At 43.2% G+C, this 14,375-nt stretch overlaps 1 protein-coding gene across 3 annotated transcripts in view; it reads right to left on the bottom strand.

Moving 5' to 3' along the window:
• Positions 1-14,375, bottom strand: part of CCDC50 (coiled-coil domain containing 50) — a 79,002-nt gene that overhangs the window by 36,855 nt on the left and 27,772 nt on the right. For all 3 annotated transcript variants that reach the window (XM_077290304.1, XM_077290305.1, XM_077290306.1), the window contains exon 2: positions 3,697-3,759. In XM_077290304.1, coding sequence (XP_077146419.1) covers positions 3,697-3,759 — 63 coding nt within the window. The remainder of the gene's footprint in view (positions 1-3,696; positions 3,760-14,375) is intronic.

Raw genomic sequence — 14,375 nt, 5'->3', positions numbered from 1 at the left:
GTCTCTCCAATACCTTCTGGGACAGATGGAGGAAGCAGTACCTCTCCACCTTACAACCAAGAAAGAAGTGGCAGACCGACAAACTAAACATCAAAACCGGTGATGTCATTCTCATGAAAGACAGCCAGTCTCACCGTAATGAGTGGCCACTAGGCCTCATCACTAAAATATTCCCAAGCAAAGATGGGAAGGTGCGTAAGGTCGAGGTCAAAGTAGGCAAGTCCGGGGAGAGTAAACTATTCCTCAGACCAGTTGCGGAACTTGTCTTACTGTTTTCGCCAAAAGAACCTGTAGGTGGCACCGGTTGATGCCAAGCGGGGAGTGTTCTGTCCTTTCAAATGAAGGACAGGGTGTTTGTTTCATGCATTAAAGGTTCATTACTATTAGTGTTTTGGTTTTGCTGTGTTATGGAACCACCCATGGGTGGTTAAATTTATAACCTGTGTTTTTCAGTAATAATCAGAGTGTTGCATCATGGGATAGGGAAATTCCATTTTCTCTCTGCGTACTCCCCGAGACACACATGTTTATCTGCTGTGCTGGAAATACCTTACTTGCCATCCTGGTTAAGTTTATCCGTTTTACCGCGCTCATGTTTACCAATAAACAAGTTAGACTACAGAGAACAGTCTGCTTATTTGGGAGACAGAAGTGGTTTATGCAGTATGTTGGATCACACACCGTATCAACGTGTATGAAGACAGAACACAGGGTATCTGCCCTTATATGATAGTGTTCCAAGGCTAAGTGGCAAAAACCTGGTGACCTATTCCCTTTAACCTCATGCATCTGATAATATTGCAGTCACCCATTTTCCTCATGTAACCAGTTTCTAATCTTATGTATGATAAATAGCATGTTGTCAAACTTGATAATACATTGAATACTAAGCTATAATTAGGTCAAATCTCCTGACATTACGCCCCTTAGGTATGTACTTACTTTGTCCCCAGGATCGCTGGGTCTAAGTAGCAGAGCACTTGGAAGAAATAAGCGTGGGAGGAAAATAAACAAAACTAGATAAAAAGATTTGACTTGGACTTAAAGGGGTATTCCAATCTTCAAGATCCTATCACAATACGTAGTCGAAATTATATTAGGATAATTACCTCCAATTAGAAATATAGTATAGTTCTTCAGATTGGCCATATTGCGTACTACACATGCAGAGAATTGCAGTAGCTTACATATCCATGATTACAACCACTCATATAGAGATAACTAGCTGTTTGTGGTCACAACCATGGGTAACCTAAGCTACTGCAATGCCCTGCACATGGGGTAAGTGACATAACAAATCAGAAGAACTATACTACATATCTAATTGGAGGTATCTGCTAATACTCTTATTGTTACACCTACTACATATTGGGATAGGATCTTGGAGATGGGAATACCCCCTTATGCCCTGTCCACATTGGAGTTATTGAAACCTGTGTGTTACTCTTGAAAAAAAAAAAAAAATTACCGTAACCCTGATGGACGGTATTAAAGTCAATCAGCTCTGACAGGAGTCACCTCAAAATGTGCTTAAAAAAAAAAAAGAAACTACAAAAGCTGCAACAGTTCTATCATAAATGGATTCTACGAAGCAAAAGTAAAAACAATTAAAGATTTACATAGAAAGGACATTAAAACAAAATGTACTGCCAAATCACACTAACATTGCACCTAATGTTAAACATCTGTTATAGCTATATGTTGTTAATAAACATTACTGGATTTGAACATATAAGTCCATTTTTTTTTTTTTTTTTTAAAGGGAACCTGTCATTCCAAAAATCATATCTGAGCTAAGCCCACCAGCATCAGGGGCTTATCTGCAGCATTCTGTAAGGCTGTAGATAAGCCCGAGATGTAACCTGAAAGATAAGAAAAACCAGTTAGATTATACTCACCTGGGGGGTGGTCCGGGTCTGATGGGCATCGCAGGTCCGGGTCCGGCGCCTCCCATCTTACGATGACGTTCTCTTCTTGTCTTCCTGCCGCGGCTCCTGCGCAGGTGTACTGATTTACCCTGTTGAGGGCAGAGCAAAGTACTGCAGTGCGCAGGTGCCGGGAAAGGTCAGAGAGCCCTGGAGCCTGCGCAGTGCAGTACTTTGCTCTGCCCTCAACAGGGCAGACAATGTACGCCTGCGCCGGAGCAAGAAGACAAGGAGAGGACGTCATCATATGAAGATGGGAGGCGCCGGACCGCGACACCCATCGGACCCGAAACGAACCGGGACCGCCCCCGGGTGAGTATAATATAACCTGTTTTTCTTACCTTTCAGGTTACATCGGGGGCTTATCTACAGCATTACAGAATGCTGTAGATAAGCCCCTGATGCTGGTGGCCTTAGCTCAGATACGATTTTTGGGGTGACACATTCCCTTTAATTCAGCTGACCTAGACAACCCCCTCTTAAATGCTGCAGTGCCCCATGTAAAATAAGACACACACACACACACATCTCTGCATTGGCACAATGCTTCCCAATGATTGGTGACATTGTGACACCATGAGAGTGCTGCAACCCATCAGTGGCCGCCAGTGAACTGCAGTTCTCAAACTTCCTTAAGACTAAATTTTGGACGTTCAAGGCAAGTTTAAGCAAAGCAGCCCATCAGCGGCCAATGAAACGTCAGAGATCATGTGGCATAATGTCACATGTCTGCTGGGAGACCCGGCGCCAACGTTGATTGAACAGCGCCAATGCAGGAGGAGAGTACCATATAAGGTTTTTTTTATTATTATTATTTTACATGCTAGACTACAGTATTTTAATAAAGTGGTGGAAAGATCCTTTAATAGAAATACTCACGGGTATGCATATAAATAGGATACATCACAATCTACTATATAATTGTCTAAGGGTACTTCCGTCTTTCTGTCTGTCTGTCACGGTTATTCGTTCGCTGATTGGTCTCGCCAGCTGCCTGTCATGGCTGCCGCGACCAATCGGCGACGCACACAGTCCGGAAAAAGATGGCCGCTCCTTACTCCCCGCACTCACTGCCCGGCGCCCGCATACACCCCTCCGGTCACCGCTCACACAGGTTAATGCCGGCGGTAACGGACCGCGTTATGCCGCGGGTAACGCACTCCGTTACCGCCGCTATTAACCCTGTGAGTCCCCAACTTTGTACTATTGACGCTGCCTATGCGGCATCAATAGTACAAAATGTAATGTTAAAAATAATAAATAAAAAAAAAAAAAAAAACCTGCTATACTCACCCTCTGTAGTCCGCTGAGCGGTTCGCGCCGCCCGCCATCTTCCGTTGTAGGTTGCGGTGGCAAAGATGGTATGGCAGGAGGACCTGCCATGACGTCACGGTCATGTGACCGCGACATCACCACAAGTCCTGTGCGCCTGCGCGGAAAGGACCTGACGTGACCGCGACACGGTCATGTGACCGCGACGTCATCACAGGTCCTGCGCTCAGACCAACCCTGGGACCGGAAGCTGCCGTGGACTACAAGGGGCCCTCGGAAAGGTGAGTATATGTTTATTTTTTATCCTGTGACAAACATGGCTGGCCAATATACTACGTGGGCTGGGCAATACACTACGTGGCTGGCCAATACACTACGTGACTGGGCAATATACTACGTGGCTGGGCAATATACTACGTGGACATGCATATTCTAGAATACCCGATGCGTTAGAATCGGGCCACCATCTAGTAATATATAGTTCTTGAAAATCACTTACTTTCCTGTTCTTGTAAGGAGTGTGCAAGACTATGATCTTCTAGCACGGCAAAGTCTCTACATACTGTGGAAACAGACAAAAAAAAAAAAAGTTACATTATGCATTTATACCATACATCTTCTGATCTCCGACCATAACAGATGTCCAGACAAGGAGGTAAATTCCACAACTCCATAGATCCTTTTTTAAACTTTCGTAGAAACTTTCTTAGCCAAGGGCCATTACACGTTAATGCTTTGTCATGCCAGATTAACAATGAGTAAATAAACCTATGAGTAAAGAGATTAAAGGGAATATGTCAATAGGATTAACCCTCCTAAGCCATAGGGACATGCAGATCATAGAAAGTTGAATCAATTGATACCTTCATATCCTCAACGTTTTATGCCAGAGAAATCCACATTTTTTTTTTTATACAGTGGGGAAAATAAGTATTTCATACATTGCCTATTTTGCAATTTTTCCCCACCAAAGAATGGAGAGGTCTGTAATTTTTAATGTACCTACATTTCAACTGTGAGAAACAGAATGTTAAAAAAAATTAAAAAAAAATCACATTGTAGGATTTTTACAGAATTACTTCACATTATAATAATAATCTTTATTTTTATATAGCGCTAACATATTCCGCTGCGCTTTACAGACATTTTATTGCATGAAATAAGAATTTGATACAATAGAGAAACACAAACTTAATATTTGGTTCAGAAACCTTTGTATTTAGGCTACTTTCACACTTGCTTTTTTTTTAATCCGTCACAATCCGTCGTTTTTTGTGAATGCAATTTGCAGGATCCTGCATTTTCCCATAGACTTGTATTAGTGACGGATTGTGACGGATGGTCATCCGTTTCATCCGCCGTGCACTGGATCTGTCGTAAAATAGCGGTCCGTCGTGCATAGAAAACATTGATAGGAACTTTTTTTGTGCACGTCGGAAAATTGGTCAGTGACGCATCCTGCGCTGCCCGTCGTCGGCTACAATGGAAGCCTATGGACGCAGGATCCGTCGCTGACCGTCACACACAGGAATCCAGAGACATATCACGTTTTTCCCCTCTGAGCATGCCCGGAAAGATTTTCAAGTCCGGGAAAAAGTCTCAGCAAGTCTCTGTCGTCTCTCCGGACGTTTCATTCCCGGAAATTTGTGGACGACGCATCCATCATTACAATGGATGCGTCACACACGTTTTTCCCTATTTTAGGGACGTTCGTCGATACGTCATTTTGCTGGACAACAACAGACAACACAAAATGCAAGTGTGAAAGTAGCCTTACAGAGGTCAGATGTTTGCTTTAGTTCTTGACCAAGTTTGCACATACTGCGGCAGGGAATTTGGCCTATTTCTCCATACAGATCTTTCAGGTGTCAGACCCATCACTGGGCAGCGTTGAATTTCAGCTCCCTCCAAAGATTTTCTATTGGGTTCAGGTCCGGAGAAAGGCTAGACCACTCCAGGACCTTAAGATACTTCTTAAAGGGTGCTTTCACACTAGCGTCGTACGACGCACGTCGCAATGCGTCGTTTTGGAGAAAAAACGCATCCTGCAAAATTGCCTGCAGGATGCGTTTTTTCTCCATACACTTGCATTAGCGACGCATTGCGACGGATTGCCACACGTTGCATCCGTCATGCGACAGTTGCGTCGTGTTGTGGCGGACCGTCGGGACAAAAAAAAGTTACATGTAACTTTTTTTGTGCATCGGGTCCACCACTTCCGACTGCGCATGCGCGGCCGGAACTCCGCGCCCTCCTCCCCGGACATCACAATGGGGCAGCGGATGCGTTGTAAAACTGCATCCGCTGCCCCCGTTGCATTTTTTTTTCCCCACAGTATGCGTCGGTATGTCGCATTGCGACGTGCGTCGTACAACGCTAGTGTGAAAGTAGCCTTACAGAGCCACTCCTTAGTTGCCATGGAAGTGTATTTCAGGGGTCATTGAGGGAAGGAGGTTGTTGGCCAAAATGTTGCAGTACACAACAGAATCCATCCTCCCTTTAATACGGTGCAGTAGTCTGTCCCTTTTGCAGAAAATCACCCCCAAAGTATGATGTTTCCCCCACCATGCTTAACGGTTGGGGCAGTATTCTTGGGGTTGTATCATCTGTCTTCTTAAACCAAACATGGTCAGTGCCTCCTCTGGATCATCCAGTGGTCTTTGGCAAACTTCAAACGGGCCTGAACATGTGCTGGCATGAGTAGGGGGACCTTGCGTCCTGCAGGATTTTAATCCATGATGGCATAGTGTGTTACTAACAGTAATGTTTGAGACTGTGGTCCCTGCTCTCTTCAGATCATTGACTAGATCCTCCCATGTACTTCTGGGCTGATTTCTGACCTCTATCAGGATCATCCTTACCCACCCACAAGGAGAGAACTTGCATGGAGCCTCAGACTGAGGAAGATTGACAGTCATCTTGTGTTTCTTCAACTTTCTAATAATTGAGCCAGTAGTTGTTGCCTTCTCACCAAGCTGCTTGCCTATTGTCCTGTAGCCCATCCCAGCCTTGTGCAGATCTACAATTTTGTCCCTAGCGTCCTTACACAGTTCTTTGGTCTTGGCCATGGTGCAGAGGTTGGAGTGTGATTAAGTGTGTGGACAGGTGTCTCTTATACAGATAAGGAGTCCCAACAGGTGCAATTAATAATGAGTGTAGAGAAGGAGGGCTTCTGAAAGAAAAACAGATCCGAGAGCCAGAATTCGTGCAGGTTGGTAGGTGGTCAAATTCTTAATTCATGCAATAAAATGCAATTTAATTATTTAAAAATTATAAAATATAATTTTCTGGTTTTTATTTTTAGACTTTGTCTCTCACAGTTGAAGTGCACCTATGAAAAAAAATTACAGACCTCTATTCTTTGCAGGTGAGAAATCTTGATAAATTGGCAGTGTATCAAATACTTACTTTCCCCACTGTATATAAATGAGATGTTAAGATCTATGGGCCGGACACAGGACTCCTTGAGAATCTGCCTCCAGAGGTCAATGTAAATGAAAGGGGACGTTAGCAGAGTTAGGCTACTTTCACACAAGCGTCGTACTCGGCCCGTCGCAGTGCGTCGGGCCGACGTACCGACGCTAGAGTTGTATACGCCGCACAACGGGGGCAGCGGATGCATTTTTCCAGCCCACCCGCCGCCCCATTGTGAGGTGCGGGGAGGTGGGGGCGGAAATGGCGGTCCATTGGCAGCAAAAAACGTTACATGTAACGTTTTTTGCAGCCGACAGTCCGCCACAACACGGCGCAACGTCGCACGACGGTTGCGACGTGTGGCAATGCGTCGCAAATGCGTCGCTAATGTTAGTCAATGGTGAAAAAACGCATCCTGCAAGCACTTTTGCAGGATGCGTTTTTTCGCCAAAACGACGCATTGCGACGTATTGCAAAAAACGCTAGTGTGAAAGTACCCTTAGACATGCGGCAACTGACAGCCTGCTCTCCTGGTGTACATATCTCACACTGGTAACACTTCCCATCATTTAAAATTAGCTCTGGAGGCAGATTCTTGGGTAGATCCATGTCCGGCCCATAAATCTTTGCCAGCTCATTTATATATTAAGAAAAAAAAAAAAAAGTTTATTTCTCGGTAATAATACATTCGATTGCAGATATTAAGGTATCATTTTATTCAGCTTCCTATGACCTGCATGCTCATACAGATGGCTTGATCCTACTGACAGATTCCCTTTAAAGAACTCTAGGTGATAAGCATGTGATAGCTGCAACTATTGGATGCAGCAGTGGCCAACAAGTCACCACTGTGACCAGTGGCATAAAGGGAAGAGCGCTGTAGGGTTGTGCAGAATGTGTCAGGTAAGATGTAGAAAGACTACAGATTTTGGAATACTGTGTATGCGCTGTGGTGCATGGCACCAATCTCAGGGTTATGAATAACAAGGACAATCACACTGTACTAACAATATCAGATCATATTACTGCAAAAAATTATTAGCTTTCAACCTGGGAAATGTTTACCAATTTCATTATGGCTCAAAACGCTTTAGCTGAAAGGAAACGGCTGAATGACAATTAAAAAGATTCTATTTATTGAAAGGGCTATACAGTCTAAAGTGTATTAGGTGGGCGCTATATACATCACCTTATATACTGTACTTCAACCATATAGCCTCCATCTGACAATATAGCCTCCATCTGACAATTGTGATTAGTAAGATGTAGGACAGCATCCCCACTAAATGATTAGCAATCAGACAAGCTGACAGTGATGAGCAAAACGGAAGAGAACATGCGGAGGTCAAGGCAAGATATGTCCACACAAAGTGTGCCTGAAAAATGCCATAAAGGTGATAAATGCATAGACTGTAATTAGAACAATCCAATAACAGCTTGCAAAGCATAACAACTACAATACTATCTACTAATATCCGACAAGGGATTCCATTTTTTTAAAACTGAGAATGCTCCAATTTTTGGGGGATCCAATTAGCTAGATCAGCTAGTCGGATCTGTTGAAAAAACGGATCTGTCGCATCAGTTTTTCATAATCTGAGATGGATCCGTTGTTTTCAATATTCGACGGATTGTGACTGATGGCAAAAAACTGATGTGTGAAAGTAGCCTTAGTCATGTTGCAAGGCATATTGAAGGGGTTTTCTGTGGAAATAAAATAAATAAAAATGAACCTTGCATGAATCCCCATTCCATTCATTCTCCTTTTTTCAGCTCTCCTTCGACCCCTTCTGCCATCCTCCTAGTCTGCTATTGTTTACATCCCTCTGTGCCTCTTGACTACATTTCTCGCAAGTTGTGTCCATCCCACAGCTGACAACACTCCCACCTTCAGTGTTCACCCAGTACACCTCCAAAGCTCCTTACTGAGACTCCTATACAGTCTCAAGATGGATATATCATTCCTCACACAGTTTCTACTAAAACTCCTAGTATGTGCTTTCCCGAACATCGGCTGCAGTCAATACTAAAGATTCTGGTACCACAATGACTCCATATTCTTTTGGGGAGCGATGAGTCATATAACTGAGCAATTTATTATTCTGGGGTCTGGCACTCTTGAAATCCCAGCACCAACCCCTCAGGTCACTAGTTGATAAGATGACTTGTTCTTTGAGTCTGCTCTGCATCTGGGGATTTGCTCTGCTTCCCTTTACATCAAAGGCTGGATTGCTAGCCACTCCATTACAGCATCACTCTAATTACACTGCTTAGAGCTGCTGGCTGACCCCAGACTCATACATAGGGGGCTGTGCTTGACTGACAAGCCATGTTCTTTTCAAAGCACTCTCAGGAAATCTCGGCAATTCCATGGGACAGAAGCAGGAAGTTAGGAGCAGGAGGTCACAGGTCCAGATGTTAACGATCAGGAACACAGCAGAATTTTAACAGCAATTAAATTATGAAGTTTCTTCAATTCTCATAGGCTTCACAATGCTTTAAAACGGGGGTTATCCAGGCAAACAAATTACTAAAGTGTTGGACATTAACATACAAAGTAGTTACACCTACAGGGGCATGAGAGACAGCTTTTTTCTTCTAGAGTAGAGCCAATTTGAATACTCCCCCACCCCCAATTACTGCCTGACCTATAAGGCCCTATATTAGGCGTGATACCTCCACATGTATAAAAGTCCAATTTAGCAAAATCTTAAATTATTCGGATTTATAAACAGTGTAATGGAGGTACAATTAAAAAAAAATTTAAACACAGAATTGTGTTTTTTTCAGCTGCTCCAACAAAGCAAACAAAATGCAAGAAAAGGTGATGAGAACAACGTATCTACTATTCCATGATTGAATAAAAATGTCAGTTCAGGGGAAAAAAAAAAACCAAACAAACAAAAAAAAACCAAGAAGCCCCCCACACAGCCCGATAGTCAGAGAATTAAAAACACATTCTGGGGTTTAAAGAAAATGGTGACAACTTAGACAGAAAAAAAAAAAAAAAACAACAAACACTATGCATGTTCTGCATCACAGTAATTGTACTGACTTGTAGAATAATAATTGCTGGGTAATTTTTTTTTACCATATAATGAACACTATAAAACTAAACCCAAAAAAGAATTATGGAACTGCACTTCCCAAAATTTCGGTGAACTTTGAATTTTTTTCTTCATGCTGTACAGAAAAATCACATCTTAAAATGTATAGTTTAATTTAAAAATAAAAACTCGTCCTGCAAAAAAAACAAAAAAAAAAAAACAAGTCCATGGTTATGGCTTTTTGGGAGCATCTGAAGATGAAAAAAAAAAAAATTAAATCGCAAAAGCAGAAAAAAAATGCAGGTGGAGAAGTGGTTAATGTACAGCACAGAATCCAAGCACTAGGTGTGGCGCTAAGCAGGCAATATTGTGGAGAAATTTATGCGCTAGCTGCTGGGAACCTGACTCTTCTTTTGCATAAAATTCAAACTTTGTTTTCTCAGTGACAGAATATCCACATAGGAAGGGGTGACAGAACTGGTCTTTTACTAAACTACCCTATAATGTCATCTTTGACCCTCTAGTGACTTCCAATAGGTCTTCTTACTGACCTGACAGAATAGCATCCTCCGAAGGGTGAAAATGCAGCAGCTGTATACTTTAGCTAGACCCTGACCATGTCCGTTTAATCTTATATGTTACCGTCAAGGATAACAGCATCTAGATGGTTAACAGAACGTGAAGACTCCCTCTTCAAGCCCATTGGCAACCTGAGATAGTGATTGTGTGGTCATGATGATTGACATGGCAATTCATGCCCAAGTAACAGCCTTGGAGTCTGCCAGCAATAGTGACTTGCTCAAATATTAGCAAGATTTTATTATTATTATTATTCATTTATATAGCACCATTAATTCCATGGTGCTGTACATGAGAAAGGGGTTACATACAGAGTTATAGATATCATTTACAGTAAACAGGTTTACAGTGACACACTGGTACAAAGGGGAGAGAGGACCCTGTCCTTGCGGACTTACATTCTATTTTAGTGGTAAAAACAACAGGATAGCACATTAACGCAAGCTGTTGTATGAAGGGTGTCTGTCAGTCAGCACAGTGTCCAGAGCAGATACCAGGAGACAAGCCAATATACCAGGAGACTTGGGAGGGGGCAATAGGAGGGCAACAACCCAGCAGCAGAGCTGCTACCTCCTCTTTCTTGAAAGGAGAAACAGGAAGAGCAGTGTCAGAGCCTTGCAAAATGACCTCTAGCAGGCCACTAAAATCCATGTATCAGCTCAAACTGTCAGAAATAGAGTCCATGAGGGTGGTATGAGAGCTGGACGTCCACAAGTGAGTGTTGTGCTTACAGCCCAATACCATGCATGGCGATTGGCAGATTCGACATTCTCTCCCTGTGCTCTTCACAGCTGACAGCAGGTTCACATTGAGCACAAGTGACAGATGTGAGAGTCTGGAGATGCCATGGAGAACTTTTTGCTGCCTGCAACATCCTCCAGAATGACCGGTTTGGCAGTGGGTCACTAATGATGTGGAGAGGAATTTCTTTGGAGGGCCACACAGTCCTCCATGTGCTAGCCAGAGGTACCCAGAAGAGATCCCCAGACCCATTGTGAGACCATATGCAGGTGCCCCAGACCCTGCATTGCACCTGATGTATGACTATGCTAGGCCTCATGTGGCTAAAGTGTGTCAGCAGTTCCTGCATGATGAAGGCATTGATGCTATGGACTGGCCTGCCCATTCCCTAGACCTGAATCCAAGCGAGCACATATGGGCCATCATGTCTCGTTCCATCCACCAATGCCACGTTGCACCAAAGACTATCCATGAATTGACTGTCACAAAGCTTAATGCTGAGGGTGATGGCAAGTGATGCTGAGCTCATGGACTGGCCATAGTCAAAACACCAGGACCGGAGCCAGCACTGGACCAAAAGGAAAGGCAAGCACCTGTTTGTGTTTGTTATTTTATGTATGTTACACAATTTGGGCCCATGTTTCTGAAAGTGGACAACCTTTTTAAGTCTCTAAAGCTGGGTCTACACCAACTGACTAGAAATATTAAACTCTCTCAGGTTTAGGACAGTTTGTACATTTTGCAATTATGGTTAAATCATTTTACCAACAACTGTATACTTATGGAGGCACTCACCTTGCTTGAGTAGCTTTTACAGAAGTATTCTGGGAATGATTTTCTTCTCACCAGATAGTAATCAAAATCTGGTAAAAGGGCCGTTAATGCTTTTACTGGGTGCTTTTTTCCCCCAATTTCTGAGCCTCGGGTCTAAATCTCAGCTGTTCCTCCTGACTACCTACATCACACTGGCAAATCCTCAATAGAAGGCCGGGGTCACAATAGCATCCGATGTGATATGCTAATGACACTCGGCTCAAGCTCTGCTGTGCTGCTCTTCCACTCACACTGACTGCAATGACCTTATTTGAAAGGAGTTTGTCATTTGTGCTTTCTGCCCAGAACTTTCCAGTCATGTAGGAGGTCAGGCCAGTAGATCAAGGCTGTCTGTCATTACATCTCACAGATGGAGAAACCTGCTTTAGGCAGTGTGCTTTTTCAGCTGCCCAATTATGCTTAGTAAATATCATACGAGACAGAAGTACCGTATATGCCCTCAGAATAAACTCTTATTACCGTATATACCCGAGCATAAGCCGACCCGAGTATAAGCCGGCCCCCCTAATTTTGCCACAAAAAACTGGGAAAACTTAATGACTCGAGTATAAGCCTAGGGTGGAAAATGCAGCCGCTACCGGTAAATGTCAAAAATAAAAATAGATACCAATAAAAGTAAAATTAATTGAGACATCAGTAGGTTAAGTGCTTTTGAATATCCATATTGAATCAGGAGCCCCATATAATGCTCCATACAGTTAATGATGGCCCCATAAAATGTTCCATATTAAAATATGCCCCATATAATGCTGCACAAAGGTTAATAATGGCCCCATGAGATGCTCCATAGAAACATTTGCCCCATACAATGCTGCATAAAGGTTGATGGCCCCATAAGATGCTCCACACATTGCGGCCCCATAAGATGCTCCACACATTATTATTATTTATCATTATAGCGCCATTTATTCCAAGGCGCTTTACATGTGAGGAGGAGTATACATAAAAACAGGTACAATAATCTTGAACAATACAAGTCACAACTGGTACAGGAGGAGAGAGGACCCTGCCCGCGAGGGGTCACAATCTACAAGGGTGGCGCGCACACTAATTGCATCATCGCGCCCTCTGACCTGAACAGTAAGTGCAGAGGATGGAAGACAGAGCAGCGCGCAGCGGTGGAACGAGGAAGGTGACCATCGCGCAATGCACACCTCCCCATCATACTCGCCTGCTCCTGGCGCCGTCCCTGGCAGCGTCTCACTGTCAGATGGTCTCCGGGAGCCGGTGGCATCTTCCTATGTTCAGCGGTCACGTACCGCTCATTACAGTAATGAATATGCATCCATATTCACTACTTTAATGAGTGGTACCACGTGACCGCTGAACACAGGAAGAGCTACCCGGAGCCATTGGACATGCAGGGACCGCGCTGGGAGCAGGTGATTATGTCACAGAACCGCTCCCCCTCCCCCGTCAAGAGGGTCACTTTCAGCCCAAAAAAGTGGGCTGAAAATCTAGGCTTATACTCAAGTATATATGGTAAGTCCAAGTGAACTAAGGGACCGTCAGTACAGAATGACTGTTCAAAGTACAGGCGCTCGGTGCTCCATGGCATGGCTTATCATTTATATACCCCTTCACACCTTTTTGCTTTTCCTTTATTTCCACCTTATCTGGGTCTATGAAGCCAGAGCTGTCAATAAAATAAGGGGTTGGTAGAGACTGAATACAAGCAGTTGGGAAGTTGTACTTAAAATGATTGGCCCCCCTGTGAAGCACTGACCGGCGAAACATCATGTGAATAGTCATTCTGTGCTGACAGAGTCCCTTTAATGAAAATTTACACATTAGGCAACAAATACTCTGATAATGTCTACAACCAACTGAGAGGAAAGAAAAAATAAAAAAAAATAATATATGAACTTTATTACACACACACACACACACACACCTTTATGACATTGTGTTTCCAGTTCAATAAAAAAAAATAAAATAAAAAAAAAAAAATAATTGAAGAAAGGTCCTCTAAATCATTGTCACAGCATGGTGGCTCAGTGGTCAGCATTGTTGCTTTGCAGTGGGATTTGAACCCAGGACAGCATCTGCAAGGAGTTTGTATGTACTCCCCACGTTTGGAGTCTGGGAGGAAACCGGAGTACCCTGAAAAACTCCACACAAAGATGTCATACTTATAGGGAATTTAAATTATGATCCCAATGGGGACAGGGATGACAGCATCTGTAAATATTCTGGAATATGATGACGTTATTTAAGCATAATAATCATCAGAAACTGCACAAACAATACGTCCATGCAAGTCTTCCATCTGTCAAACACTTTCAGGCCATATACAAGGCATACTATACACCAGCATGCTCCACATCATCAGGGAAAGGGTAAAATCCTTCCAGAGAGACAGGAATACAAAAATAGAAGTGTATGAAGACCATCTGGCATAAACAATAGCAGACAAAGCTTAGATTCCCGGGATTTTAATTATATCCAGATCTTCCATTGTTTCTATACCACACAATAAATAAACAATGTGAATGTTAGAGGATTAACCCCATAAATGCCACGGTCAATCACACCGTGGCGTGTGCTTCTTGGCACCTATAAC

This window comes from Ranitomeya variabilis, chromosome 2 (genome assembly GCF_051348905.1).
Source record: "Ranitomeya variabilis isolate aRanVar5 chromosome 2, aRanVar5.hap1, whole genome shotgun sequence".
NCBI lineage: Eukaryota > Metazoa > Chordata > Amphibia > Anura > Dendrobatidae > Ranitomeya > Ranitomeya variabilis.
Note: the sequence above shows the minus strand (reverse complement) of the source record. Positions and strands in the feature narration are given on the sequence as shown.